General features: G+C 44.4%; 1 protein-coding gene across 2 annotated transcripts; it reads left to right on the top strand.

Moving 5' to 3' along the window:
- The first annotated feature begins 14 nt into the window (after positions 1–14).
- Positions 15–27,653, top strand: klhl13 (kelch-like family member 13). Of its 2 annotated transcripts, none has more exons than XM_072374925.1 (8): positions 15–94; positions 1,342–1,413; positions 15,793–15,934; positions 17,063–17,195; positions 18,257–18,453; positions 18,709–19,504; positions 21,099–21,212; positions 26,605–27,653. In XM_072374925.1, the coding sequence occupies exons 2-8, from the start codon at positions 1,361–1,363 to the stop codon at positions 27,090–27,092; spliced, it is 1,923 nt and encodes a 640-aa protein (XP_072231026.1). In that variant the 5' UTR covers positions 15–94; positions 1,342–1,360; the 3' UTR covers positions 27,093–27,653. The 2 variants fall into 2 exon arrangements, with proteins under 2 accessions (XP_072231026.1, XP_072231025.1); XM_072374924.1 differs by lacking the exon at positions 15–94 and adding an exon at positions 4,412–4,850 and having other exon boundaries at positions 1,344–1,413.
- The last annotated feature ends 299 nt before the right edge of the window (positions 27,654–27,952 follow it).

Raw genomic sequence — 27,952 nt, 5'->3', positions numbered from 1 at the left:
AATGTGTCAGGGAAGGCGGCTTCAGTACAGTAAGTGGATTTGTGGGCTTGGAAGGAAAACAAGGACGCTAGTTAACGTTATCGCGTTTTAAAAGGTATGGAATCTGTTATTAAAAAGTTTACAGAGTACCTTTAAGACACGAACAACGGCTGAAATGGCTTTGTAGCACATTAGGCTAAACAAATACCAGGTTGATAAATAGTCACAGGCATCTGTTGGTGGTGGCATATCAACCAGTCAACCACACCAACTTATAACTAAACCAACTAACTAATGTGTAGACCCGGCTCATTTATGCCGTTGTAAGTTGCGCTAATTCAGCTTTCGGGTTTGGTTAAGAGTAACCAACCTGACAGCAACATAGTCGAGCAATTTAACGTTATTTTAAGCTAGCCAGTGTTAACGTTGAGGTTAGCTTAGCTTGTTAGCTCGAGCCTGATCCCACTGGAGAATGTCAGGACAATGTGGAGTCAACATGAGCTGAGGAATCAGTTCAGCTCTGCTTTGACAGCGTTGCTTATTATAAAAGCTCAGACTGAAACAACATTAATGTCTTGGCAGACGTCAGCCTAAACCATTTGCTTCAAAGTAAATCAGCCACCTCGCTGAACACCTCAGAAAAACAAGTACAGTAGGAGCACTAAATTTTAAAAGGACACCGCTTCAGTCAGTGAGCTCATCGGACAGCACTTTACGGAGACACGCGTTTATCCTGCTTGTTTTGCTTGCTGAAATGTTACCTAAATGGGCGATAACAACAGGAACCCAACTGTGATAGTTAGGATGGATTTTTCCTTTTAAAAAAATCAATTAAGTTTCGTGATCGTTGTTTATCCACCACGTATTATTTAACCTGAAATCCCAGTCACAGGAGCATATAATCGGTCTAGTTACACCCACGCTGTCGCTATTTTTTGTTTAAATTAGCTTCAAAAGCAACAAGTTGGAGTCATGATGCAGCTGAAAACATTTCGGCACGGATTGGGAGTGTGTGTTCACTTTTCCATCAACATTTGTGGGACGTTTTCCAGTAAAAACGAGCATGCTGCGCATATTTTCCCATCACTCTGACTGAGCCCATTCTTCTGAAAAATGCCTGAAAGTTCACATAGTGTGATGGATGCACGTTTGCTTTTAGTGTGACAGTTTTTAAAAACTTAAATCTTTATTATTTAACTTAACTTGCATAAACAAATATTTTTCTTGTGCTTTTAATGTTTTGAAACGATTGAGAGTCTAATCTCAGGAGGTGTTGTGGTAAAGCCAAATTAAATCTTCCTACATTTTGGTTGATCATTAAATGAAGATGAAAATGTTGAAAGCTTTTTTGTTGTTGTTTAGGTGTGGTTTTGGTGAGGGTATGGAGCACCCTGCACACAGAGGGGAGACGATGCCCATCGGACTGCATGACAGGTGATGCTTTTAAACTTGCTTTTGATTAGCTTTTTATATATTTCACGCTTCCTGTATTTCATTGTGAAGCACTTTAAGATAAAATGTTACTTTATTCAGCTCAGAAAGGAGCGGTTAACATACTGCCGTCGCCATCTGTGAGAGCTTTTGGGGAATTTCTTCTCTTCTTCTTCGCCGTTTTAGAGAAATGGAACCAGGCGGACTTTAATTTTTCTTAAATGGTTCGACATCAGTCCCGTGTTGGACTATAAGGCAGCACTGAGCGGGCTTGGCATCAGCCCATGTCAGGACGTAGCTTTCACCTGGAATCACACGTGTTAAATGTGGTAATCCCTGATTACGCTGTGACAGGGGAAAGCTGAGCAGCTGTGCCACACACAGACCAGGCTTGACAGATAATGCTAAGAGTCTTACTTGAGTGTTTCCCAATGACTTTGAAAGATATTCCGTGTTTGTGCTTCAGTAGTTCACCCGTGGGAGCCTCCCACACTTGAAAGGCCGATGTATAGTAATGGCTAACTTGTCACCGTCTGCTCGTAGTCGCTCCAGTGTTTGAACAGTGTTGTCACAGCTCTTGACTTACAGCCACAACCCTTGGCATACAAAGAATGGTGTTATTCAGATGGAGTCATTGTTGGTGACACTTTTCATGATAAGCTGACACTCGTCTCTACCAGTTAGAGTCAAATGGCTCAACGAGATGTAGTATTACCTCGTGTGGGAGTACCGCTACATATAAGTGAAGTCAATTAGGCGCTTTGCTCTCAGGTCCTTCACAAGAGTTTTGTAGATTCACAGCTTCAGTCTTCAGCCAACAATAGATAAATATTGTGCAGCCTCAGCAGAAAGTCAGTCAAAGTCACAGCTGGAGAACATTATCTTGAGTTGTAGGTGTATGGTTTGGTTCAGGCTGTCTCAGCTGTATAAGCTTTCAGCATCTGATCCAAGAATAATCTCCAGGCAGGTGTAACTAACTAAAAGAGACATAAACCACCATGACATCAGTTATCCTTCTGCTTTTGCATGACTGAGTTTCTTCCTGCGCATGAGGCTCGTTATTCACAGGATAGGTTTGGGGTTATTTAGGTCTTATTTTCTGCAATATTTGAAAAGGATGATTTTAAAAAGGGGGGGTTACAAGTTTGGGAGGAGAGTGATTGTGGAGATTTGAGGAGAAAAGGTGTAGCTTTGAGTCTTGGGGCAAATAAATGATCGAATCCATCCCTGTGGTAAACAGTTTAAGACTGGAGGGAGAGGTTGTTCAGACAAGATCATTATGTAGCTAATGCTGCAGGTGATTTTACATGGAGAAAAGGTTTTAAATGTATGAGGAATTCCTTTTTCCCCAGATATAGATTAATATCCGTAGCCTACATATTCAGTGACTCAATAGCTGTTAAGCAGTACAAGAAGAAGAGGGTTTAGCAAGAGAAGTTCAGGAAATATACTGTTGTGTAGCAGATAAATGGGGTGCCTGTGCTCCAGAAGAGCTTTCTGTAGCTGGTGAATGTGTGTGTGTGTGTGTGATAACTGTCACTGCTTCATGCTCTTTTCTGCCAGCTTGTGTAATGCTTTGCATTGCTTGTCACAGTTGCTTGGCCATCTGTGTTGCTTTTTACATGGTGACTATGTGGGGGCATTACGATGATGATTCACCTTGTGATGCCTGCCAGGCCTCAGCGATGGATCAGCCGGCCCAGCCGTAATGTTCTGCCTCCTGTGCCTGATACCCAGGTGGCTCTTCAGAGTGTTTCCAGAGGGGGAAACGTTTTTTAACTGGGAGAATCGCCTGCTGTGAAGCGGATGTATGAAAACCACTTGGCAGTTTTCATGTGTGAATACAGCTTTTGTGCAAGTGGTTCCGAGGATTTTCCTATTCATGGTCTGAGAGTAGTTTTGTGGCCCTTTTGGCAAACTCCCGTCCATTTAAAGGGGAACTCCGGTGTTTTTAAACCTTATTTCTGGCATGAAATACGTTCATCTACTCACCGAGAACAGTTTGGTGAAAGTCTGCGTCCTTCAGAAGATATTTAGATAACTGGAGGTCCATATAACGGAGTGAACGGGGCTTAGAGGATGCAGCCTCTAAATAAGGCATTATCTGTCTTTATTTCACCAATACTTTAAGAAGAATGAATGAATGAACGTGTGCTATAGCTCTGTTAGCTCATAGCTGCTGTGTTGTTGTTATTGGAGGCTATCGGGGGCTTATAGAGGGCTTTCTACACACTCGTCTGCTGGGATGATGTCATCGACGCCCGCCGCTGCAGCACAGCTCATTCAGGACTCAGGACGTCCATCTTACTCAAAGTCGTCGTCCACGTCATCAAAATCTGCTAAATATCCTGCCATGTTGCACAAAACTATCAGCAGCAAACTCTGTGTGAAGTTAGCCGACTGCCACAGAGCACGGAGTGAATAAACTGTGCTGCAGGGGGGCGTCGATCAATTGGTTTCAACAACTGGGCGGTAAAGTCTCACAGGCCTTGTGGTGGTTTAAAAGTTTTCTTTTTCATTCAAAAGTTTCATTTTAAAATGATACCAGCTACTCTGCTCTTGGGCTCTTCCACTGCTGCAGAAACGGTCTCCTTAACACAAAGTCTCCCATAGGCGTATGAACAACTTCCATTCTTACTTTAACAGACAAAAGATCTGTGAGACCTTGGATTTGTCTTCCTTAATGGTGCCCAGTCAGGAACGGTATCCTCCTGACGCTCGTCGGCCATCTTGAGCATCACTTTTTGAATGATGGAAGACAAATTTACTAAATGAATCAGAGCGGGGTATGAAAGTATGAAAACATTTGTTTACATGGTCAAAATAGCTGCAGAGCTGCTTCTTGCGTTGCAAAAAGTTCTACAAAAGTGACCCTCTTTGTAGTTTTTTAACTAAACGCTGTGTTTTTGGTGCTGTTAAGCTGAACTGCGCCTGTTTAAGTATCGAATTCCTCCTCTTTGCGCAGCAGTCCCAGAGCTGTAATTCTCTTTTCTCCAACAAGGGGGCACTGTTGCTTAACCGCTGGGCTGTTCACAGATCCTGAAAGAGTGATGGGAAGGCAGGGCTTCTGCACCCCCCACCCCCCCGCCTACCACGAGACAACTGTGAATGCAGCAGGGCAAGTAGCCGCGGTGGATGCAATCTATTGGCTTCTCACTGCTGCCCTGACTGTAGCCTGCACTGTCTGTACCAGAGTATTTCTGTCGCTGCTGGTGTCGCCGCTGCTCTCCCTCCCCCTTTAATGGTGTGGGCAGAGTGGGATGGAAGACTGCATTGGGAACCTCTTCATGGAAATGGTCTTTGCTGTTGGTATTGCTATAGCACCATTCTGGTGACAACAACATGCCGTTGAAATGGAAAAGCGGTTCTCCCGTCAGCTGGAAATTCCCAGTGCCAGTTCTTAAGACATCCAGGTCCTCACCCCTTTCGCCAGCCTACATGTGAGTAAGAGCTGAATGGCATTGTGCAGCGTAGCACTGTATTTGGAGATTGGCTTTGTGAGCTTTTTTAGTTTCTGTGTATTTAATTTATTGTCTTGTGAATCGCTGTAACAGGGTTCTTGTTGGACCTTCAGTTGAGCCGAATGGGACTGAGCCTCGTACCGTTTCCTTGTCCAGCATGAATTTTATGCTTCATGGCAGAATGCCTTTTCTTAGGCAAAAGGGCTGATTTTGTGGCTGGCAAGCAGCACATCCCCGACTCTTGCCCTCTCCCTGTGGCTGTGTTTGTTTGGGAGCTGGGACTCAGCAGCTTGGGAGGAGCCTGCCTTTGTCAGGATGTCTGGCGTGTCCTGGTTTAGAAGCTATTGTCATCCGCTACTGTTCAGGAGGGGGGAAGGGTAGAAAGGGTGTGCTTCACGCAGCCTCTCGCCATCCTCTTTTCACCCCTCTCCCAGGGCTCTGTTTGACTTTTGAACATGTCTTTTTCCTCCAGTGAAGGAGAAAGAAAAACCTTCTCAAGCTAACTGAGCTCCCAGCCTGCAGGAAATGTCAGAGGCTAGCTTTTTACTGAACGGGATCGTTCTCATCCTGTTGTGTTTTCTCCCTTTTAATTGAACAGAAATATGTATCGCAGTAAGAGAAATCTCTGCCCTCGCTGCTGTTTTTGCATTTTCCCTTTTAAGCGTCTTCAGTGAAGTAGGAGACGTGTAAAATATCATAAACTGCTGCGTTCATCCGTCGGCACAAACCTTCAGAAACTAGACACGTCTTGACTAAATGCCCCCCCCCCCCTGTGGGCTTAAGACGCACAAAGTTGTCACTCTTGACACTATTCAGTGAGCGTTTTCCTCTACAATGAGGGGTTTTTGTCATTCATTCACATCTTAACTGTCCGTCTCAGCCGGAGGAGCCTGGGGTTCAGAGTCTCGTCCAAGGTCGTCTCAGTGGTCGCAGCGTTTGATTCAACGAGTCGTAATCGCTGCTTTGGGTTCTTAGGTGAAGACGCCACTCCAACATGAAGTTGAATCAAACCTCGGGATCTCTAATCTTGATCATATGGATGATCTCCTTGAAAATGAATAAACAGCCATGTTGGTGTATTAAAAGACGCTTTATTTACTTAACGCCGTCCAGGAGTTGCTGGTGTCTCTTCCTGCCACAGAAATAATGAAGACCTTGTCAGGGACTGTAAGGATTGTGCGTACTCAGCGTTGTTCACATTATTTTTATCACTTGACACTGAATAAACGCATGGACGGACTCTTTTCACCAGCCTGTCTTTCAGAGGACTGTGAAAACATTTTTTTATGAAGCACACTCGATGTACTTCAGTCTTCACAGCTCACACACACACACACACACACACACACACACACTCTGGCCAGTGGAGTACACTCGAGCACAGAGGCTCCACCTTACTCTGCCCAGTGTTGCTCAGCTCCACCAGACCACTTACTATTTTAAAGCACAAACATAGTAAGCTGTGTTTTTAAGCGGGCAGATATTGGGCCCAATTATAGGGCGGCCTGTGGTCAGGGAGAAGTCTCTCTTTATAGGCTCACTGTCCATTTGGCTTCAGACATTTTTAACTTGGTTGGCAGGGTAATCTCTGTGTTTTCCAAGCAGCACAACGCAGAGGAGAACACTTTCAGAGTAGGTGAGGTTCGTAATGATTTCAGATTTGTTTGCATAAGGCGGTTTGTCTGTTTTTAAACCGCACTAATCTATAAATTAACCCGTGAACTTCCTACACAACCCATGCCTATAAGGAGTGGTTACTGTTCAGCACGGGCCATGGACTAAGCCATCAGCTTGGTTTTTATCCAGTTATTTTCCACAGAAACAGTAACTGAAATGTCTTTCCTCATATTACAGCTTCAGGGCCGAACACTTCATATATATGACGGCTGCCTTTGGCTGTCACCTCTCGGAGGCTTTGTGGTGAGCCAGTAATCTGAAGGCAGCAACGCCTGTTTGATTCCTGTCAGGAACCTTTAGTACATGTCGTCTCCCTTTTCTCTCCCCATGAATTTGTCGCTCTTTGCCAACTATTTACTGAAGGAAAAATGCAGGAAAAATGTCCTTTTTGGCCTCTTTATTAATTTTGTGAGAGATTTTTTTGCATTTCAGCCGTCACTGTATGTTATCTCCTGGTAAAATGGCTTTTTAAAGACCATTTTTACCCAAATAGAGTAATATTTTTCAGCCTAACGCGTGTTAAGAGCAGCTAAATGCAGCGTTATCAGATCCAGTTCCACTGAGAGGCTGTGCAGATATATGTAAAAGGGACGCTTTGAGAGTCTGGTTAACAGATTGTTGTGAATGAAGATGCTTCACGTCTCTGTAAAATCCTTCTGCTGCTGATAAAATCTGCCGTGCTGCTGCTATGAGACGATCTTTGCTGTCTCTGAGGTAAATGGCTCATTAGTTCACGTGCACGCACTTCATCGGAATGTGTTTCATTACCAACCTGAAGTAATTTCTTTAATAACTTAAAGGATGAATCCATTTGATTTGACAGCTGACATCAGATAGAATAAGAACCGGCTGTGTTTGCTGGAGGATTTTGATTCGCTCAACTCCCAATAACCAAAGACTTCTTTCCGTGGTTAAATACATAAAACAGGAGATTTTTCTCAAGGCTCTCACCAGATATAGCACGTCATGTGTTAATTGGCATCAGTCAGGCATGATATGCCTGCAATGAGGTTGAATCTATTAAAGTATTCATTAGCAGTGAGATTGTTCTCCAAAGTCTAACTAAAAACAACAGATTGAGACATTATTTATATATATATATAATGTCTTGATTAAAAACTGTGTTTGGTATTATGTTTGCTGATCTTATTTGTTGGCTTCTCTGTGGAATAATAACACCCTGCACTTAGAAAATGCCATTATGTGTGAATGATTAATGTGTTTTCTTAAGCCTTACGAGATGAAATTCAATGACTTTCTCAGAGTACTTTAGATGAACCTGCATGAAACCAGCAGAATATTAAATGCTGCCCTCCTGAGAGGAACTTCTACCCCTTTTTTTCAAACGAGGACAGTGTTGTGTTGTAGTTCTGGTGCACATATGTCGTCCTATTCCTTTGCATTCAGTGCAGCTTTGGAACGGGCAGTAAGTTCCCGCTGACTTGTGGCCACTTTGCAGGAAAGGCAGCGGCCACCCAGGGATCATTTTATTCTTTTATTGAGAGTCCAGGTGGGAGGCACAGGCGGTCTGGCTGGCAAAGCACCAAGCGAGTTCACTCAGGTGAAACTGTCATATCTGTGCTCAACACAGATGAAGCCTGATGAAGCTGGGGCTAGTCGGTATCCATCATTTCCTGCTTAAATGCTTTTATTGAGTGCGCTGCATCAGATTCACCTTTTAGGAAGGCAAAAATCTTTTAAAGTGACTTGTAGACTGAATATTAGCACTGCCAGGCTGCAGGTGAAGTCATTTAGCCCTCTCAGAGCATTTGGTTCACAGCAGAGGTTCCCAAAATGCCTGTCCAAGTAGAAATGTGTCAGCCTGGACCCCATCAGTGGGTCAGGTCGGTGCCAGTTCCTGTCTTTTCACGCTTTGTTGCTCCGGTGTAAAGCTTCCTCCGAGCCTTTCCTCCTTTGGTTCCTCATCAGAACAGCCAGGATAGTTAGATATTGAAATAAACGATGTTATTGCTGACTTGTGCGATAGTGGAAGGATCAGGCGTGCACGTGTGGACGGTGACAGGTGAAGCTCATTTGTATGCGAAGCCATGCTTCTGCTCATTTAAGCTGACGCTTCTAATTTCTTTATTGCTCTCAGAAAATCTCTGGCCTTTTTGTCCAGAATCTGAGTTCAGCCCTCGAGGACACGTGCACGGCTTGGCCTACGTGCACTGAATGATACTACAGAACACAGCTCAACCCATTTTCTTTAGGTATTCTTGAGAAACTGCTGTAGTTTTGTTTCTGGCAGCACATCCTGCTGGGTCATGCTCCCTTGTTCAGCTTGACTGAGCGTTTGTTCCATGTTGACAAGGTGGCAGCTTCACCCACAGATTAACAGCATCAAATGAAGGTCGCTTGGTTTTCTCATTCTTTTTGCGTACGCTGACCTTTAGGTGCTTTGGTTACTGACTCATTTTTGCACACGGAGACAGCTTATAGTATTTAGAGAGCGAAACCATCATCTAAAGATTATAAATAGTTTTCCCCTGGCACAGCGAACAGCAGATGACTATCAAAGGACCTGATGATTGATGCGTTTCTTGGCATTTAGTCTATTAATTTTCAGTTCTAATTTAATTACAACCTTCAAATAAAGTGGAATTTGTGTTCTTAAACTGAGCCCATATTTGATTACAGATATTAAGGAGCTGTGACACCACGTTGCAGCCATTTAAATAGTAGATTATAGCTCATTTTCCTGTTTGAATCTGTGCACCAGATCCATTGCTGCTGTTCAGACCGACCACAGAAGGCTTTGGTGAAGGCGAAGGAACAAAAACTGCACAAATGTCTTCAATCTAAAACTTTCTGAGTCGGTTTCGGTTTCAGATGAGCTCATATGAAACGGCTGCGTGAACGACACAAGCTCGTAAGATCTGGTCATAATGGTGTTGAGCGTCTTAATAAATAAGCAAACTACGTATTAGAAGTTAGAAACCCTGGAAATATATGTTATTTAATGTCATTTCTACCACCAGCGATGCTGGTCTGTGGGATTCACACCTGGTGTTGCATTATATTTAAAGGCATTTTGAAAAAGATCTTGCTTTTTAAATCAATTCAGCCCTTATGAAAGTGAAATGCTTTGTTTTCTCCTGGGACCAGGAGCAGATCAGCTGGCAGCTTTACTGCATTTCTCTGCTCCGTCTGTGAGATTTCCCTCACTGTCTCCAGAAGTTCTCACTTAATAATGTTTCTTATGATTTACCTGCTGCACTTTATGTGCTTCGGATCATTTTATTGGGACGTGCTTATCCTCAAACCCTCAGTTTTCAGAAGCTTTTTGATTTAATTTCAGATGGATAAACATCGGTGGACACTCAGTAACTGTTTGGGTCCATATAAAAACACTTTATTTTGTATTTCTCCGGTTAAATTCGGCAGATTTCAGTATCTAAGAATGACTGAAACAGCCCAGCTTTAATCTTTTCACTCTATCATGCAGAGGATTTGCACAGAGTTTATTAGATGGTTTCATGGTTGGTTCCAGCTGAACTGTGACGCCTTGGCAAACAAAAAGGGGTTTTTCTTTCAGAACGATGTCCAGTCAGTTTAGTTTGCCGAAGGTCGACTTAAACCGAGTTCTAGATGCATCACAGCGACCTCCAGCAATCACCACGACGCGCTGCTGCAGCCGAGGAGCTGAACATTTGAGTAAATTAATTTTAATTTCTCAATAAAAGATGCACAAAGTCGTCAGAATGCGCTGCCCTGAATACTTCAGGATGCTGTCTGCAGTTGAAATGAATGAAACTTTATTTGTTTTATGCACTTTGTGAAAGTATTCATCTGAAGGGGCTGCAGTCAGTTTTCCATGAGCTGTGCAAACATTTTATTTGGATTTTCTGGCTGTTTTTTCACCTTTTAAAGCTTTAAAACCAGGCCCAGGCCCGGTAAAGACTCCACCGATAGACGACTTAATTACAGTTTTCTTCATATTTAGCACAGATAAAATAGCGCAGGTGCTTGTTGTTTTATTTTCATCGCGATAACATTGAAATATGTGTCGTTTATCAGCTGTTTTTTGCTCAGGAAGCCAAATCCTGGCCTTCCAGAAGGTGAGAGGCTGAGATATTCAAGGTCTCCATCAGTTCATGGCTCAGCATAATTTAGCAGCAAAGCTACACCAACCAGTTATTTCCTCTCTCATCTCTTGTAAAAGTCCCTCCGGCTTCCTGAGCCGTCACTGGTGGAAGGATGTCAGGATTTCCACTGAGATGAAGCGACTTGACGTGTTTATTCATTACGACTTCAAGCCTTCTGCTTCCTCACACTTTCTGTCCTCTGACTCGGCCCCACGCAACTCACACAAACCAATGACCCTGAAAGTAGCATTTAAACCAGATCGTAGGGCAGAGCGGTCGCTGTCCTCACGGCATCCGGAAACAACGGCTTTCTTTTGTGCCATAAGCATCCCTCTGAGGTAACTGATGCTATCAATGAGCCATCAAGCTGCTGGGAGTGTTCTGGATTTAAGAAACAAGCAGATTTTTCATCACTTCAGACCTTGGTGCATTTATTAGAGAAATTTAATGGCAAACACAATGAAATCCACCTGACTTCATGGTGGTTCTGTAAAAGACGGGCAGTGTGTAGCATATCTGCTGTTTCGTCCGGTCCAACCTCATTTAGTTAAGTTTGAATGTTAAATATTAAAATGTGTGTATCAATAAGCTTTGGTAACATGTATTTTACTGGCTTTTAGTTTGATATAGGGATGATAAATGTTAATATTGTGATGACTTTAAGTGAAATGCAGCCTTCATTTAAGCATCATTGTGTGATTTCAGGCTAAAATGTCTTTACAATATTGATTTTTCTCTCCTGTGACGTTAACAGTAATTTATTTCCACATGTTGTCCAGTGCTGGTCGACACATTGTGATGTTTTATGGGTCAGTTGTGATGCTTCATGATCATTAACTTCAACCTCCCACTGGTTTCTGATGCAACTGGACATTCAGTGTCTTTTCTCTTCAAGAACAACAGATCATTTTGTGTTGGATGCTGTAGCTGTTGTCTCTTTGTTTCGTTCCGGCAGCCACCGGCACTCCTTTATGGTTTGGACAACCCACTCTCTCCTGGCTGCCTGTCCGACTTACCACCTGACGGGGTAAATGTCCAAGTACATTGCCTGTGCTCTGTGTCAGTGTGACTGTGAATGCTGTTCAAGCCATCAGTGTTTAGTGCTAATGGTGTTCACAAACCCCCGCTAGATGTAGTCCATTATCACCTCCTTGTAAATTGTGTCTTTTATTATCAATCCCACCCTTTTTGTCATTTCAAAAATGGTGTTTTATCATCCAGGTTTGGGTGGAACGGACCTTAATCACATGTAGTCCGGTTGCATAGTTCTATTTAGTTTTCTTTACCTTGTGTGGTTGTAGAACCTCCATCTTTTTGTGCTTTTGTTGTGTATCCAACTGTTCCTCAGTGCAGCATGTGAGTGGAATGACGAGCAGATTCATCCCAATCTTCTCCGTATGTTCACCCATCGGAGACCCAAAGTGTCTTTGATCTATTGATGCTTGAAGCCTTGAAGAAAGACGTGTGATCGACCTGAAGTGTCCAAGTGCAGAGATGTGATTATTCAGTCCACAGTTCCTGGTCATCAGACATTTATTGTAGAGATTTAGTCTTAAAAGTTGACTTTCATAACTTTATTTTTTAACGCCTGATATTTCTGTGGTTTCTGAGTTAACTTCGAGGGTTTTTAACCTCCAGGTGATAGAAATAACTTTTCCTCACATCGTGGTAATTTATTTATAATGCAGATCCAGCCTGCTTCTCAATTAAATGACTCCTGTTAAAGTTTCACAGCATATATACCTGAAATTATTCATTCCCCTGGCAAATTCTGTCTTAAAATGACTTTTATTCAACCGGCAAGTTTTTTTTTCTTGATTGGAAATGTTATCGGCGTCTCCCAGAAGATGATAAGATGATGTACAAGAGGCATCATTGTGGAAGAAAATAATTTCTCAGCTTTTATATACATTTGAACAAAAAGTGGCAGGAGGGGGGGGGGTTCAGCCGATGGACCAGGGAACCTAATCCCAGTAAAAGGCAGCGTGAAAATAAGAGAAATGCATCAAGATTCTCCTCAGAAACATCAAGCACTCTGCAGGGAGACTTGGCTTTGGGCTCCAGTGGACATTCAGCTCAACAACGACTCAAAACACAGAAAAAGTGGTGAAGAAATGGTTTGAAAATGTTTTGCTGTGGCCCAGAAAGAGACCTGAGCTGGAGATCAGGGTGATGGAGAGCAGAGCCTCCAACCTGAAGAGTTGCAGCTCATCGCTGAAGATGAATGGGAGACGTGCAAAAAGCTGGTCAGCAATTATAGGAAGCGTTTGGTTGCAGTAAAAGCTAATAAAGGCTTTTCTATTGATTATTGGGAAGGGTATGAATCATTCTGGACATGGCACTTTATGTTCAAATGTAAATAAAAGCTGAGAAATGATTTTCTTCCACAATGATGCCTCTTGTACATCATCTTAGCATCTTTTGGGACGTCTGTGTCGTTTCCAATCAAGATAAAAAAAACTTGCTGGTTGGATAAAAGTGACTTTAAGTCAGGGGTATGAATAATTTGGGGCTTATATGTATCATAAAAAGGCTTTTGTTGCTCCGTCAGATTAGTTCTGTTCACAAACAATTGACTCCCATTTTACTGACTTTATTTAACCACACAGAGACAGTTGGAGAAATCCAACTTTTGCTTCATTTTAGGATGTGGGCGTAGCTGTGAAGTGACGGGGTTGTTTTGTGATTAAACCCCCACCTTTTATTTATCTGTATCTTGCTCTTTTTAGGAGGAAAGAATAAAGTGAAACAGATTAGAGCCACGGGATCATATTCTGCAACATTGGTACAGAAACGTAGATTTAAACACTTTAGATTCAAGCCAAAATCCGTTTTATTCAAAAAGATGTTGAATAATATCCCCTCAAAGCTTATGAAAGTGTTGCAAACAAATGATAAGCCCAAGAAGGGCTGCAAATGACTCTAATTATATAAATAGTCCATCCAAAAAGCATTAGTCCTGCACATCTGATGCGCCGCCCGCTCCTGTGTCTGTTTGAAGATCAAATTTACTGCTGAGGTTGGAGAATATTTGTTAAAACCAGTCTTCACATGAAGATGAATGCTTTTCTTAAGTATCCGCCGCCACATTCATTGACTGCTCTGTCGTCTGCTGGTTCCGTGGAGGATAGTCGTAGTAATTTAAGCCAAGTTTTCATTCAGTATTCATCTCCTCGGTGAAACCAGGCGGGTTATAGCAAAGATCTCCACCCTCGTCACCATTAACCACGTCTTACTGAACAGGCTCAACCCGTCTCGCCTTTTGCTTAAAACGCTTTAAAATGTGGGTTACTTGAGATTCTTTTCACAGATTACACACTCGACATCAAGGCCGGCTGTTTTCATTTCTCTTTTCTTTTGAAGGAGGTTCGTTCTATTTAAAACGGTCCACAAGGTTTATTATCTTTTACCCAAATGAGTTTCATTGTTTAATGTGAACAAAATGTACATTTATACGGGGATTATATCCATCTTTACACATTCAGTCTCTGTGGGCCAATTAAAGACTTTGCAGCAGCTTACATCACATATGCTGGTGCTTCTTGGAGTGCGAGGACGTATGATTCAGATGATGAGAAACGCAGTCCAGTGTTTTTGGTTTGTTTTCCTAAAGTCCAGGCCACTTTAAAGACTTGGATCCCTGGATCATAAAGTAGTTAAATCTTTCGTTTGCTCCAATTATTCTAAAGAATATTTCATCTCGCGAGTCATTTCTCTCAAAACGTACTGATTACAATTCATGTAGCTCGGTTTTAGTCACGGAGATGCAAAAAGCTAATGATCTTTTCAATGCTGTCTGAGGCTTGTTTTTCCTTATAAGTTTCCCATTAACCTCAGAGATGATCTATCAGCAAGATGTGCCGTTTATTTCAGACTCCCATTAGTTTCCTGCTTCAGTCGGGGGTCTCTCCACACGTGGAAAAGCAGCGTTCTGGTGTATTTATCCATGTGATATCTGCCATAACTTTCTTCAGCATCGGGCTGTTTCAGCTTCCTGCTTTTGTAAATATGTTGGGTTTTTTTTTTATTTCTGACACATGCATCAGAACTTCTAATATAAAATAGTTTGATGTAGCAAATTAAAGTAAAAGCTGCCAAACTGTCCACGAGCTCGTCTCTTTGCAAAGTTTATGGAAATGTCCCTTTTTTAAAGTAAAAACTCGCTCTGGAACTCCGGTGAGGGATGAAGCGTATTTCCTAAAGGATGATTCCCCCCTTTTTTCCTGCTCTGATGGTGTCCCATTGGTGTTCCACCCAGTTCTGATCTGGTCATAGCAAACGAGTTGCTTCATTTTCCACTCATTAAACTATCCAGATGGAGGCACTGTCACTGGTATTAGTTACCCTTCCCTTTGAGAGGACTTCAGCTCAAACCATGATTACAAAGTGGCAAAGCTCCAGGGGTCAGCTTCAAGTTGAGTGTCTCACTGCGCATTAAATGACTCTCCCACAGCCACCTGAGCGGAACCAGCCAATTGTGCCTCTAACGTAATAATCAGACTTAATAAAATCAGAGTTAATTTATTCTAAAGTGCATATTTATTTGAAGTTTCTTGGTTATCAGGCGTAATGTGTTTTATCTCACATTGGCGCCATATCAGAGGTCGGAAAGTGGAATGAAGACCGTAAACCCCAATTATTGTGCAGTCGCATCTCTTTCTGGCTCACGCTGATCAATACATCCCTGTCCTGGTTCTGATGAGGCATCGGGTTACGCATGCAGCACATGTCGGATCATAGAGGCCACAGATGTGTTTTATAAAGTGTTGCTGTTAGTGATGATTAGCTCAGGAATAAATGCTGATACACAGCCTGGGAGGCTTGAATTGAGTCTTCACTCATTGTTTAACGTGCTTTTTACGCAGTTTATATTCAATATTAGCTCAGATTTCATGGCCCTGGCAGACTGGAGTTCTGCTGGTTGCCCAGAGGTGTTTTGGGAAGGTAGAAATATGTAATTTTCTCTTCCCTCTTCATGGTTTTACCTGCTGCTTTTAGTTGGTCTTAGAACTGGGTTAGCACCACCTAAATGTTCTCGTGTGGTGTCACTTTGGGAACTTATTTGTCCTACTTTCTATAGGCTGGACTGAGCAGGAAACAGGGGGTGCTTATGGCCTCTGCTGTAAAGTAAAAACATGTTTTTATTTTCCTGATAGATCCCTCGTGGAGGACGACGACGCTCACATGAAAGTCGCTCTGGGCTACGGTGATATGGGCATCTCTGCTCATCTTCAGGCATCGAAGACCGGAAACACCCGATTTTTCACAAGCAACACACACAGCTCAGTGGTTCTTCAGGTGAGACTTCAGTCACCTTCTTCCTCTGTGGTTTTGTGAGGCTGTTTTACAGGCTCGCATGACAGTGATTATTCATGAAAACACGAAGCTCAGTCCGGATCCTTGCCTTCAGCAACACTACATCTAAAAGCAACCCCCCCCCCCCCCCCCCCCCCCCCCCCGCCTCGTCGGTAGGGATTTAGTCCTTGTTGAGTTTTATTGAAGTTTGACACACACAGCAAACTCGTAACAGCGTCTGAGAGCCCATAGCATGAATTATTGGGTATCATTTTTAATGTTGATTAATATTTTAGTAGTTGAGTAAAAGCTTTGGGGATTTTTGGTGTCTATTTAAGTTGATTTAAAGAGTGAGCGCAGAACACTCACTGTGACCACTTTTTTTGAAGAAAAAAAGGATCAACTTCCTCGTATTTACTGCTAATTTTATTCGTTTGAGTCCTCTGCGTTCAGGAAGAAGCTGGAAAGCCAGCGTTTGCTTTAGGATGTCGGCTCTGATCGGCTCTGATCGGCCTGAAATGTGGCAGAGGGGGCAGGCTTTGTGCCGCTTGTCCTCGGCTCCCATTGAACACCAGCAGCCGTTGGCTGCTTTTGCTGCTCATTAATCTTTTGCTGTCGCAGCACAGTAAGAGAATGATAATGATTGTTTTATTTCACATCCTGATTGAAGGATCTGTTGCTCTCAGTTCGGGGTAAAGCTCTCCTCTTGCTACTGGCAGTTTGAGTTGTTGTTAACCAGTAATGGCTTGTTTTCTTTCTATTTGTGCTGCATGTCATAACCTTTGTTTCATTATGGTAGACATCCGCTGTATTTAAGCCGTAACTAACCACCACGTTGCTATGCCTACAAGGGAACAATATAGCTGTTGCTGAAATGTATAATTTCACCCCGGTTGTACGTAAGATAACCAGCGGGTTCTGATCAGTCAGACAGCTCCAGCACATAAGAGCACTGTTGGAAATGATTTCAGGCCCATGAGGTCATTTCTCTCAGGCCCTTGCTGATGATTCTTCAGTTAATCTTTACCTCGTTTAAGATCTTTGGTAATCAAACGCAGTCTTCTGCTGTTCAGGTATCTTAAGCTTGAGCTTTCATGCTTGACTCCTGCCTTTTCTCCCTTTTGAACTCAGGGATTTGACCAGCTGAGGATAGAAGGCTTGTTATGTGACGTCACGCTGGTGGCTGGGGATGGCGATGAAGCGTTCCCTGTGCACCGTGCCATGATGGCCTCCTCCTCCGACTACTTTAAAGCCATGTTCACAGGTGGGTCCACAAAGCCTGAGTTAAACAGAGGAAGTCTCTGCATTTATTATCGATATATTTAGAGTTTGATTTACGATGGTGTGGTATGTGTGACTTTCACTGTGCCTACATCCTTCCAGAATTAGCCATTATTTTGCATCCATGTTGTCCTCAGATAGCCAATAAATGTAGATGAGACTTAAAGGGAAGTTTTAGGAAGAAGATACTGTGAAAACAAACCCAATTCTGCGATAGATGCCACAAAAATGGCAGCAAGATTGAGTTTATTGCTTTGAATGGCTCTTGCATTAACCTGTGGCCTTAAATTAATTATGTTTCTTAGCCCCATAAAAGAGCTGTTTTTTCAGCTGAGTATAAGTAGCTGCGTGTATTTCACCGTGCCGTGAAGACTGCAGGTTAAATCTGTGCTAGAAGCCCTTTTTAGTGACATGGGTCCTGATAATCCAGCTCACTAAGACTTGCATCTTCAGTTTGTTCCCACAGATTTCTCTTGTGTTATCAAGCAGCCAGCAGCTGCACCTAATCCTCCGACTTCGGTAAGATTGTAAATATTCTGATTTGAAAACGAAGCCGGCGTTATTAGCTTTGGACTGACGCCTCCTTTGAGCACATTGGAGCTCTCTGGAGTTGTTCGATCTTTAATAACCATCGATTACCTTTGGATATCGCCCAGTTAAACCAGGTTTTGGGTTAGGGTTGAATCGGTAGACTGTGGTCGTAACTGCAGTCATAAAGTGAAGAAGCTGCAGCTCAGTTCTAGTAACACTTTGAGTTAGTTACCAAAAGAATTCAAGAGACCAAAATCAAGGATTTACTGCTTGTGGTTCTGAAAAGACTCTCGATTTACTTTGGGTTTGCCGTGGATAGGACTTAACTCCAGCTTCAGCACCGTAATCAAGTGAGAGGAAAAAGCTACATCATTTTGGGCCAGAAAACAGCTGATTAGTTGGTGTTTCGATTCATGACGGAAGAGGATGGAAGTGCTAAGATTTGACATGAGATGAGTGTGTGAATTCATGCGTTCCACCGTGTGTAACCGTCATTTCTCCTTCCTGATGCAGGTGGAATGAAGGAGCAGGATTTAATGTGCATCAAGCTTCACGGAGTAAACCGAATAGGCCTGAAGAAGATCATAGACTTTATCTACACAGCAAAGCTGTCACTCAACATGGAGAATCTGCAAGACACACTTGAGGCAGCAAGCTTTTTACAAATCCTTCCCGTGTTGGACTTTTGCAAAGTCTTTCTCATTTCTGGGGTAAGGAGGCAGAAGCATGAGGCACAGTGCACGGCTCCCCTTTAGTCCTCAGCAGTACTTGAAATGCAGACTGTGGTTATCTGAATATCTATTGGTGACTAAGGTATTTAAAAAGCTTTTTAAAACATTTTAAAGCTCCAGCTTTCTCTCATTTATTATTTATTATGACACCAAGGTTTTGGAATGGGATCTGATCCAAGCAGCCATCATTCTTGGTTGAATTTCCCAGATTTTTACCTCTTTCTCTCTTCGTAGGTTTCTCTGGACAACTGCGTGGAAGTGGGGCGCATTGCCAACACGTACAACCTGACCGAGGTGGACAAATACGTCAACAATTTCATCCTGAAGAACTTCCCCTCTTTGCTCGGCACGGGAGAGTTTGTCAAGCTCCCGTTTGAACGTTTGGCTTTCGTACTGTCCAGTAACAGCTTGAAACACTGCACTGAGCTGGACCTGTTTAAGGCCGCCTGCCGCTGGTTACGATATGAAGACGGTCGAATGGACTATGCCCCAAAACTCATGAAGAACATCCGCTTTCCCCTCATGAACCCACAGGAGCTCATCAATCACGTTCAGACGGTGGACTTCATGCGCACGGACAACACCTGCGTCAACCTTCTCCTGGAAGCTAGTAATTACCAAATGATGCCCTACATGCAGCCGGTGATGCAGTCAGAACGGACAGCCATCCGCTCAGATAGTGCCCACCTGGTCACGCTGGGCGGAGTTCTGCGCCAGCAGCTCGTTGTGAGCAAGGAGCTGCGTCTCTTTGACGAAAAGGCTCACGAGTGGAAGGCGCTGGCTCCCATGGACGCGCCTCGCTACCAACACGGCATCGCGGTCATCGGCAACTTCCTTTATGTTGTGGGTGGCCAGAGCAACTATGACACCAAAGGAAAAACGGCAGTGGACACGGTGTTCCGGTACGACCCTCGCTACAACAAATGGATCCAGGTGGCGTGCCTTAATGAGAAACGTACCTTCTTCCACCTCAGTGCACTCAAGGGACACCTGTACGCCGTTGGAGGAAGGAACGCAGCCGGAGAGCTGGGTGAGCTTGTGTCCCCGCACTTTATGTCTGTGGTTTCCCTGAAAGCAACAGATTTTACCCGTTTCATATGCAGAAGAGGTTTAACCTGCTGTTTGGAGTCCCACGCTGATGTAATCCATTACAGGAGCAGCTCGGCGCTTGTAACTTCAGTTTCAGCTGTCGTTGTCTCAGGAGTTTAGTTTCACGCTGCGTGCCGCGTTGCAGCGAGTTGTACGTCCTGAGGCTCGGCTGAATCTGGGACAGGAACCGTACCGACAGGGCCCTGCACTGCAAGTGAGAGGAGGCTTGTGGTTTTAAGTTTTCATAAGGATGTCGTATCATGTCAGCCAGACTCGGTGATCTCATGCTCCTGGTAGTGAAAACTCTGTTTTACTGCCGTCTGATAAAACTCCAAACAGACACAAACTTCCCTGTGATGCTGACTTACTGATCTGGAATCTCTGCACCCGTAACTGTAGACCACAGAGAGGTGCCACCCGGTATTTAAATTCAGCCATAAAAGTTGAACAGACAGAAAAAAGGAGCCGTCTTCTCTTCGGGGTTATAATTAGACGAAGGAACACAGCCCCAGTTCGCCTCTTTCCAGCTTTACATTCGGCTGCATGTGCTTCCGTCCTCGTGTATTTCTGGAGGTGCCCTGGCCCGCCATCGTGTTTGCTTGCTCTGGATGGGTCATACGGGTGTGGTTTTTCTCTTTTATTGTTGCGAAAGAAAAGCCCAACAAGGTTTATATTTGCAGAAGGAAGCTTTGAGCCTTTGGAGCTGCGTAACCACAGTTACCCTCCAGGCTGGTTAATCTGTTCAGAATGAAATAACAAAGATGTGATCAGAAGGCACCGAGGTTTGTTTAAAGGCTTCGTCATTGTTCATTAGTGAGTAATATACTGTCGACTGGTCAGGGTTCTGTGTGTAATTGCTCATGTGATTGCTTTTTAAACTCATTTTAAATTCATCATATATCATTTCGCCTTTTGCAACTGGACAAACTGTACAAAGACAACAACATTTGTGCATTACCTCATATTCTGCTTGTGGCAAAGTGAGAAATAAAGTGCTTTCAATCCTGTAATTACAGGCTGCCAAACAACACGGGGATAACTGGTGTATGCAGCACAGCGTTCCAGTTCAATTGTGCCCCTCCTTACGTTTAACTACGGCGTTTGAAGTCTGGCTCTCTGACATGAGGAGCTGTTGGTATCCCTGTTTGTCCGGCTCGCTGCGAGCCCAGTCGCATCCTCATGGCGAGCATGTAATGAGCTCACAGAGCTGCTGGTTGTGGGGTCTCTCAGCCACCATCCGCCCGCCTGTGATCATCACTCACGAATCCCAGAGTCCCTGTTCTTGGCTCTCTCGGATTTTTGCGAAACCTTCCACGGGCATCTTAAGATAAAGGATGCAACAGTCTCCAGTTTCCTGTGCAGTCGGTGCATTCAGCGCCGTTGGGGATGCGAAGTCTGTATTTAAATCTCTGTTTTAGCTCCCACGCAGAGACCCTCCAAGGCCTCATTTGCTGCTGTTTGTCCTCCTTAGTTGTGTCTTGACCTACTTTCTACTAATACAGTCTCTTCTCTTTTTTCATCTTTCCTTCTTCAAGCTACTGTGGAGTGCTACAACCCAAGGACAAATGAATGGACGTATGTTGCCAAAATGAACGAGCCTCATTATGGCCATGCTGGGACGGTGTACGGCGGCTATATGTATATTTCAGGTAAGTGGCCCCGGGGAGTTGAAGTTGGTTCACCATCGGCTGAAATGAAGAGTGACTTTGAATTTGAGGCAAGTTTAAAAGTTGCATCTGGAATTGGGTTTATTCTCTTTGCATTTCTTAACGCAGATTCACATAAATAGATTCACGCTAAATATATCGATAATAAATGACGAGATTTCCTCTGTTTAACTCAGGCTCTGTGGACCCACCTGTGAACATAGCTTTAAATTCACAAGACATTTTGCATCATTGTGGTCAAACAGCAGTACTTTCCAGGTTTTGAGGTAACATTCAGCCTGGATTCCTTAGTCTCCTAATGCTTGGTATTTCTATTGGCTCAACTTGCTACATTACATTGAATGAGAGCCTTTCACACGCACAGACTTTGGCAAATGACTCCACACACTCTTCATTCATCTGCAGAGCATCATGAAGCATCTTAAGGTCCGGTCCTGAAGGCACATGCCAGGTACTGAGATTGGACCTTTGGGCAGTCCCTATTTGCTCCTAAGACATCACATCAGCGCCTGTTCACTTCCTGCGATTGAAAACAAATCCTGCGGTATGGAGATGAGCCCTAGTTTCATAGCGTGACTAATCCAGAGCGATGCTACAAAAGAGGGGAAGGGTGGTGGTGGTGGTGGAGGGGAATTTGGAAGGATTGAGCAAAGTAGAGGACTGAAGTCTGTGTAGGAGGTGTAACGCAGAACAGACACTGTTAATCCCTTCTGGCCATGGGCACAATCATCCTTCTGCAACACATGAGCAATAAACAGTGTTGTTCAAAAACAAAGAAGAAGAAAAAAGGATCCTGAAAGCGTCCAGCAGAGGAGAGAGAAGGCAAGAAACGGTTCGCTGTAAAGCAGTTCCTGTAAGTTGTCTCTAAGCACGGGGGCAGAATTTAAGCTTCTTTAACTGAATACAGCGGTGCACTCTGCTGGTTTCCCACTTCAAATCCACGTCACGGACACGTTACAGACCTGTAGACACGCTTATAGACTCAGAAATCATTAAGCAGCCCTCCAGGACAAAGTGCACACTCATGCAGTTTGTAACATGTACATTAGATTAGTATCTATTAGATTATATAGCAGCGTGTGTGTGTAAGAAATGCAGGCTGTGCTAAAGTGTGTGTTTTATTTCTCGGTTCCACTCCCCTCTGTCAGGTTTAACATGAGCCTGTCGCAGGGCATTAAGAAAGAAAAAGAACAGATATTCCTGAACGCTTCCTTTACCTCGTTTGGAAAGCTTCATGAGGTCAAAGAGAGATTGCATGAGGACTTCAGAGAGACTTAAGAAAAGACAAGCGCAGCACTAAGATAATCTGACTGCGAGGGAGCTCAGCAGTGATGAAACAGCTGCTCCAGCTTCACCACACAGAGCCTGTTGCACATGTGCGTTTTACACGTTGATTAATGCAGGTAATGTAACTGCGGACATTTCTGAGGTCTGTAGAAGGATTTAAGGCCAAACAAAAAGGATATTGTCGCATAGAGAGCGGCCTCTCACCCTCCTCTTTTCATTCTTTTACACGAATCCTAATTAGTCGAACTGCATGAAAATAATTGGTGTTGCGTTTAAGGTCATGTGGGATTGTGGGAAAGAATGCAAGAAAGCAGTGAAGCATAGCGCCTATAAAACTAACACCTTACTTTCGAGTCATTTTACTCGGCTGGAACATGTATAAGAAAAGGATTTTATGGAGTGCGGTTATGCCACAATGTTCATACATTTAGGGAACAAAATCAGGCTTTTAACCAATGAATTGTGTCCATCAACTGGACATTTGCATGGTACCGTTGCTAATACACTGCCAATAATTTCTTTGCACTCATCAGATACTGCACTCGGGGTAGAAACCTTGGAGATTAATATAAAATATTCAAAAGCTGTTCAGCTGCAACATTCATGAAGATATCCCAGAAACTACCTCAACACACAGCTGTCGTCATCGATTATATAAACACTTTTAATTGGATATTTTCTGCACTACAAGCACCAGAGCAAGAGCATATTTAGGACCACACAGACCACAAGAACCCCGATTTTATAGCAGAAAGGAGATGAAACCATAGTTTCACATCTTATGAACAGAACTGCGTTCAGAAGTGATGATGTAGACTCAGGCTGAGATGAGCTGAGCTGATATTTTTGCCTCGAGCTGCACTCAGCACTACTGGCTGTTCGCTTCTTATTTGCTTTACACTTCCCTGCTGAAAATAGTGTTACACGCTTCACTGACGCAGGTCAGTTGTCTGGTAAATTTTGCTTTTCTAACAGCTGTTTCTGCACCTGTGCCGTCTAAAAATATCTGGGTGAAAATGAAGTGTTGCGGAACAAGGCTTGTGGAGCCGGCTCTTTAACACCAGAATCCCGCAGCTCACATGGAAAGTTAGCTTGAAGATGCTACAGGTACTCGGGCTTTGCAGTTTGGAGGAGTTGTGCTGCTGTAGCGCTCCGAGTCGCAGGGGTTACGGTCTCGCTGTGCAAGGTGACCCACGCTGGAGCGCACATTCTGTGCGTGTCTGTCACAGCACATCAGGTCAGTTTCTGCAGCCGAGCCGCTGCGCTGTCTGAAGCTATTCTGTCAGCTCCATGAACCTGACAAGTGCACTCAGCCCACAGATCATCACAGCTGAAGTAGGGCAGCAGAGTTCAGGCACACGAACCGAACCGGCGCAGAGCCTCGGGCCTGCGGTCCTGTCCAAGAGATAAAGACCGCTTAAACAGTCTGATTACAGCTCAAACTCCACAACATCAGACTGCTTAGATATTTCCTTGACATGATTTGAATCATCTTTGGCAGCAGTTACTGGCTCTAACGTCGGAGGGCGTGACGTGACACGATGAGCTTTGCACACCTGGATTTGGGGATTTTCTGCAGATCCCTTTGAGCTTGTCTCTGCCTGGCCCACTTCAGGACGTTATGTTGGTTCTGAGGCTTATCTCTGTGTATTTTCACCTACTTTAGTCTGCCTTTTTATCACCATCACTGAAGGAAAACGCAGAAAATGCTTCACGTGCACACTAATGCACATGCATGTAACCGTGCATTGTTTCCTCCAGACACGGTGGTGAGATTCAAGGAGAAGCTCCTCAGTCACGTTTCATTTAGAGCGTATCATTTGGTCTAATTATCATCATGTTTTAGAGTTTAAATAGACACGCGAGAGCCAGATCCAGTCCACTCAACATCAGGTAAAGAAACATCTGGGAGGTTAAATGGAGGAAAGCTTTGATGTGAATCAGTGTTTTCTTAGATTTAGCTTCATCACTGTTGGAAGTTGAGTGCTTATTGCAGGGGGTGAAAGTCGGGTGATGGTAGAGGCTGTTTGTACGGTTAATGCACAGCTAAGAATGTCATGAAAGGCCAGTTTATGGGAGTGAGTCACAGGATTAGATGTGTTTCTGTGCATGTAGGTGGCACATTCCTGTCTGAATGCTGGAAACTGACAGTGTGAGACATGCAGGTTACTGCTCTGCAACCCCAAAATGTTTGATTTATTCTGAAGGGGTTCATGTAAAAGCAGCACACTTTGCTGAGTTTACCCTTCCAGCGCTGTGGTGTTGGCCTGAGAAATACCTGAATGTTCCCATGAGTGCGTGGAGCAGCTTATTCCCTGGACGTGTTGCTTCTTTCTTTGTGCTTTTAACTGGCTTTGCACCCGTTTGGCCGTATTGCTCAGCAGCGCACGTACAGATCGCTGCAGATAATCCTCTGAGGTGCTGCAAACCGAAACATTTTGCATCATGCACTGCCACCCAGGTGTCACTCTGGACCATTTCCAAGGGAGAGAACTCATTTCACACGTAGAATCTAATACTGGCGTGTGCACGTGTGAACGTTAAGGCCTGCTTCTCCAGACGTTCTCTGGTGTGCATGTGTGAAAACTGCTTTCACGCTTCAGACGTGATAAAGGATCTTAAATGAGAGGCGCTTATGTTTCTCTGTGGCTCTGCAAAGTGAAAAGTGTGGGGGGGGGAATTGAATCCACATCCTTTTAGTTGCTATCGGCTCCCTGCATATTAATGCTGATCCATATGTTCCCTGGTCATGCTATTGTGAAACTAATCAATACTTAGTGCAGCTTGGTTGTGCGTCCTTGTGGGATTTAACATCAAAGACCAGCACTAATCGTTAGTGGGTTATAGTTCTAACGGATTTCGACTCTCAGGCCTGAAACTTCAACACTCTTAATCATTACGGGGTATTTGGAGAAAGTGCTGAGCTCCCTTTTTGGCTCACCTTGGTCTCCGTCCCTTCGGGTCCCACATGTACCGGCACTGATTCAACCGGGTCACGGCTGCTCTGGAAAATGTTACGAGGTGGAAACATACGGCCACACGTGGCACAGAATACAAACAATGAAGGGCACAGGCTTTCAGCCTGTCTCTGAGATGGGATGTATTTGGCTGTAATCTGGCTGCTCTTCGTTTCCCACTAATGGCACGATTAGACTTTGAGATACTGATCAGACATCATTGTATCAGGGAAGGGCCAAAGCCCTTGAACTGAGTCAGAATAGCCGCATGGCCCCGTGGGAGGGATTACAAGGACCCTGCCTTGACTCCCGCACTCTTCTCTTGTCAGGATTTAAATAGCAGACCTGCTCCGTGCAGCTCTTGGATGAAGAGAACGGGCAGCCCAGCTATCTTCCCGTTTGATCGGTTAAGGAGGTGCAGCATCACAGATCTGAGTCATGGCGGCTGAATACACAGCTTAGGCTTCAACAATGAAGCGAGCACACGATCACTGGGCACAGGCAAAAGAGGGATTCTGCCTGTATACGGCGTGCTCTGCAAATCTTCACTGCATTTGCTCCCAGTCACTCAGCCTAGGGGGGAGGGGTGTGCTGGCTGCCACCCAAATGCATGCTGGGATTGTGTTCCTCTTTATTTTAAGCCTTCCCTGTAGACATGTCCTGTTTTTTTTTTTTCCTCCCCACTTTCCTCAGCTTTTTGTGTCCCACCGTCTACGGTCTGTTTGTGCATATGTTAACAGGAGCTTTGTAATCGTGTTCCACTTTGTAGTGAGTGCTCATAATCAGCATTATTTCCCTCTGTACGGCAGGAGGCTGAGCAGCCACTGATATCCCTCTGCTTTGTAAAAAAAGAGGCTCTAATCTCTGTATTGGTGGTTGAATTCGTTTCAAATATGAGGATCATGAGAAAAATAAGTTTGAAGAATGTGGAGCCTTGTATACATTCTTGCTCCTCATACGGAGACCGTTCCAGCGCCACGGTCGGCGCTCGGCGTGGCCCAGATAAAGAGAAACGTTGACGTGGGCGAGGGACTGAACGATCTGATTGACAGGTCCACAAAGTGTTTTCCTCCCCTGAATTGATCCGCGTCGAGGCTGATTTTCATCCTTTTTTTCTCTTCCCGCTGCAGGGGGAATCACTCACGACACTTTCCAGAAGGAGCTGATGTGCTTCGACCCGGATGCGGATAAATGGACTCAGAAAGCGCCCATGACGACGGTGCGTGGCCTTCACTGCATGTGCACGGTGGGCGACCGGCTCTACGTGATCGGGGGCAATCATTTCCGCGGCACCAGCGACTACGACGACGTGCTCAGCTGCGAGTACTACTCCCCAGCCCTGGACCTGTGGACACCTATCGCTGCCATGCTGCGGGGTCAGAGCGACGTGGGCGTGGCCGTGTTTGAGAATAAGATCTATGTGGTGGGCGGCTACTCCTGGAACAATCGCTGCATGGTGGAAATAGTACAGAAGTACGACCCCGAGAAAGACGAGTGGCACAAGGTTTTTGACTTGCCCGAGTCGCTCGGCGGCATCCGAGCGTGCACACTCACAGTTTTCCCCCCCGAGGATATCTCAGGGTCGCCCTCCAGAGAGTCGCCACTCTCAGCACCTTGATGAGGAAAAGGGGGGTGGCCCTGTTTTGCTCCCCTCAGCCCTTTGCTCCCCCTAAACAAACACACCTTATAGACACTGTTTGCACTTCCTCTTTGGACAACATCTGTACTGCACCCCCCCGAGCATCCCCGAGCCCTCGTCCCCTGAAGCTGTGCAGAAACCCCTCCCTGAGTGATTAAACTACATAGCAACATGGTTGGCAACCTAATTACGTGTTAATGTTGCGTACTCGGTATATTTTAGCAGGAAGTACCTTGACTTGAAACATGACTTTGCAAATCAACTTTTCTACCTGATGTCTACAAAGTTTTCTTATGTCTGGTTTCCTCTGGTGTTCCACCTTGAGATGTTGACCACCATGCGACTCTCTTTTAGTCTATGCCAGGGTAAAAGCAGGTGACCCCAGAGGGCAGAAGCTTAGGGACGAATGATGGCTTTTAACTCAGGGGTTGGCCCAGGCCCCATCTGCGTCTCTGACAGCTTCACTTCTTTCCTGCTGTTGGTATGAAACTGTTAACAAAATGGTGTTTTCTAAATTTAATAAACATGATTTTGAAAGTATTTCAGAGTTGTTTTTACTGATTGCAGCAGACTGAGGCTGAGCACCCAGCACCCTGAAACTTTGGATGGGATGAACTGGTTGGTTTGGATGGGATGAACTGGTTGGTTTGTGTGGGATGAACTGGTTGCTTTGGATGGGATGAACTGGTTGCTTTGGATGGGATGAACTGGTTGGTTTGTGTGGGATGAACTGGTTGGTTTGTGTGGGATGAACTGGTTGGTTTGTGTGGGATGAACTGGTTGGTTTGTGTGGGATGAACTGGTTGGTTTGGATGGGATGAACTGGTTGCTTTGGATGG

This window comes from Leuresthes tenuis, unplaced genomic scaffold (genome assembly GCF_036924035.1).
Source record: "Leuresthes tenuis unplaced genomic scaffold, fLeuTen1.0.hap1 SCAF_21, whole genome shotgun sequence".
In the NCBI taxonomy this organism is placed as follows: Eukaryota; Metazoa; Chordata; class Actinopteri; order Atheriniformes; family Atherinopsidae; genus Leuresthes; species Leuresthes tenuis.
This window is presented reverse-complemented; position numbering and strand designations above follow the sequence as displayed.

What these genes read in the sequence shown, in the direction of transcription:
- klhl13 (XM_072374924.1), top strand. Translation starts at nt 4,753, where the DNA reads ATGCCGTTGAAATGGAAAAGCGGTTCTCCCGTCAGCTGGAAATTCCCA. An exon ending in ACAGCTCAGTGGTTCTTCAG is followed by an intron (nt 15,935 to 17,062) that starts GTGAGACTTCAG and finishes TTTTGAACTCAG; the next exon opens with GGATTTGACCAGCTGAGGAT. An exon ending in GAACGCAGCCGGAGAGCTGG is followed by an intron (nt 19,505 to 21,098) that starts GTGAGCTTGTGT and finishes TCCTTCTTCAAG; the next exon opens with CTACTGTGGAGTGCTACAAC.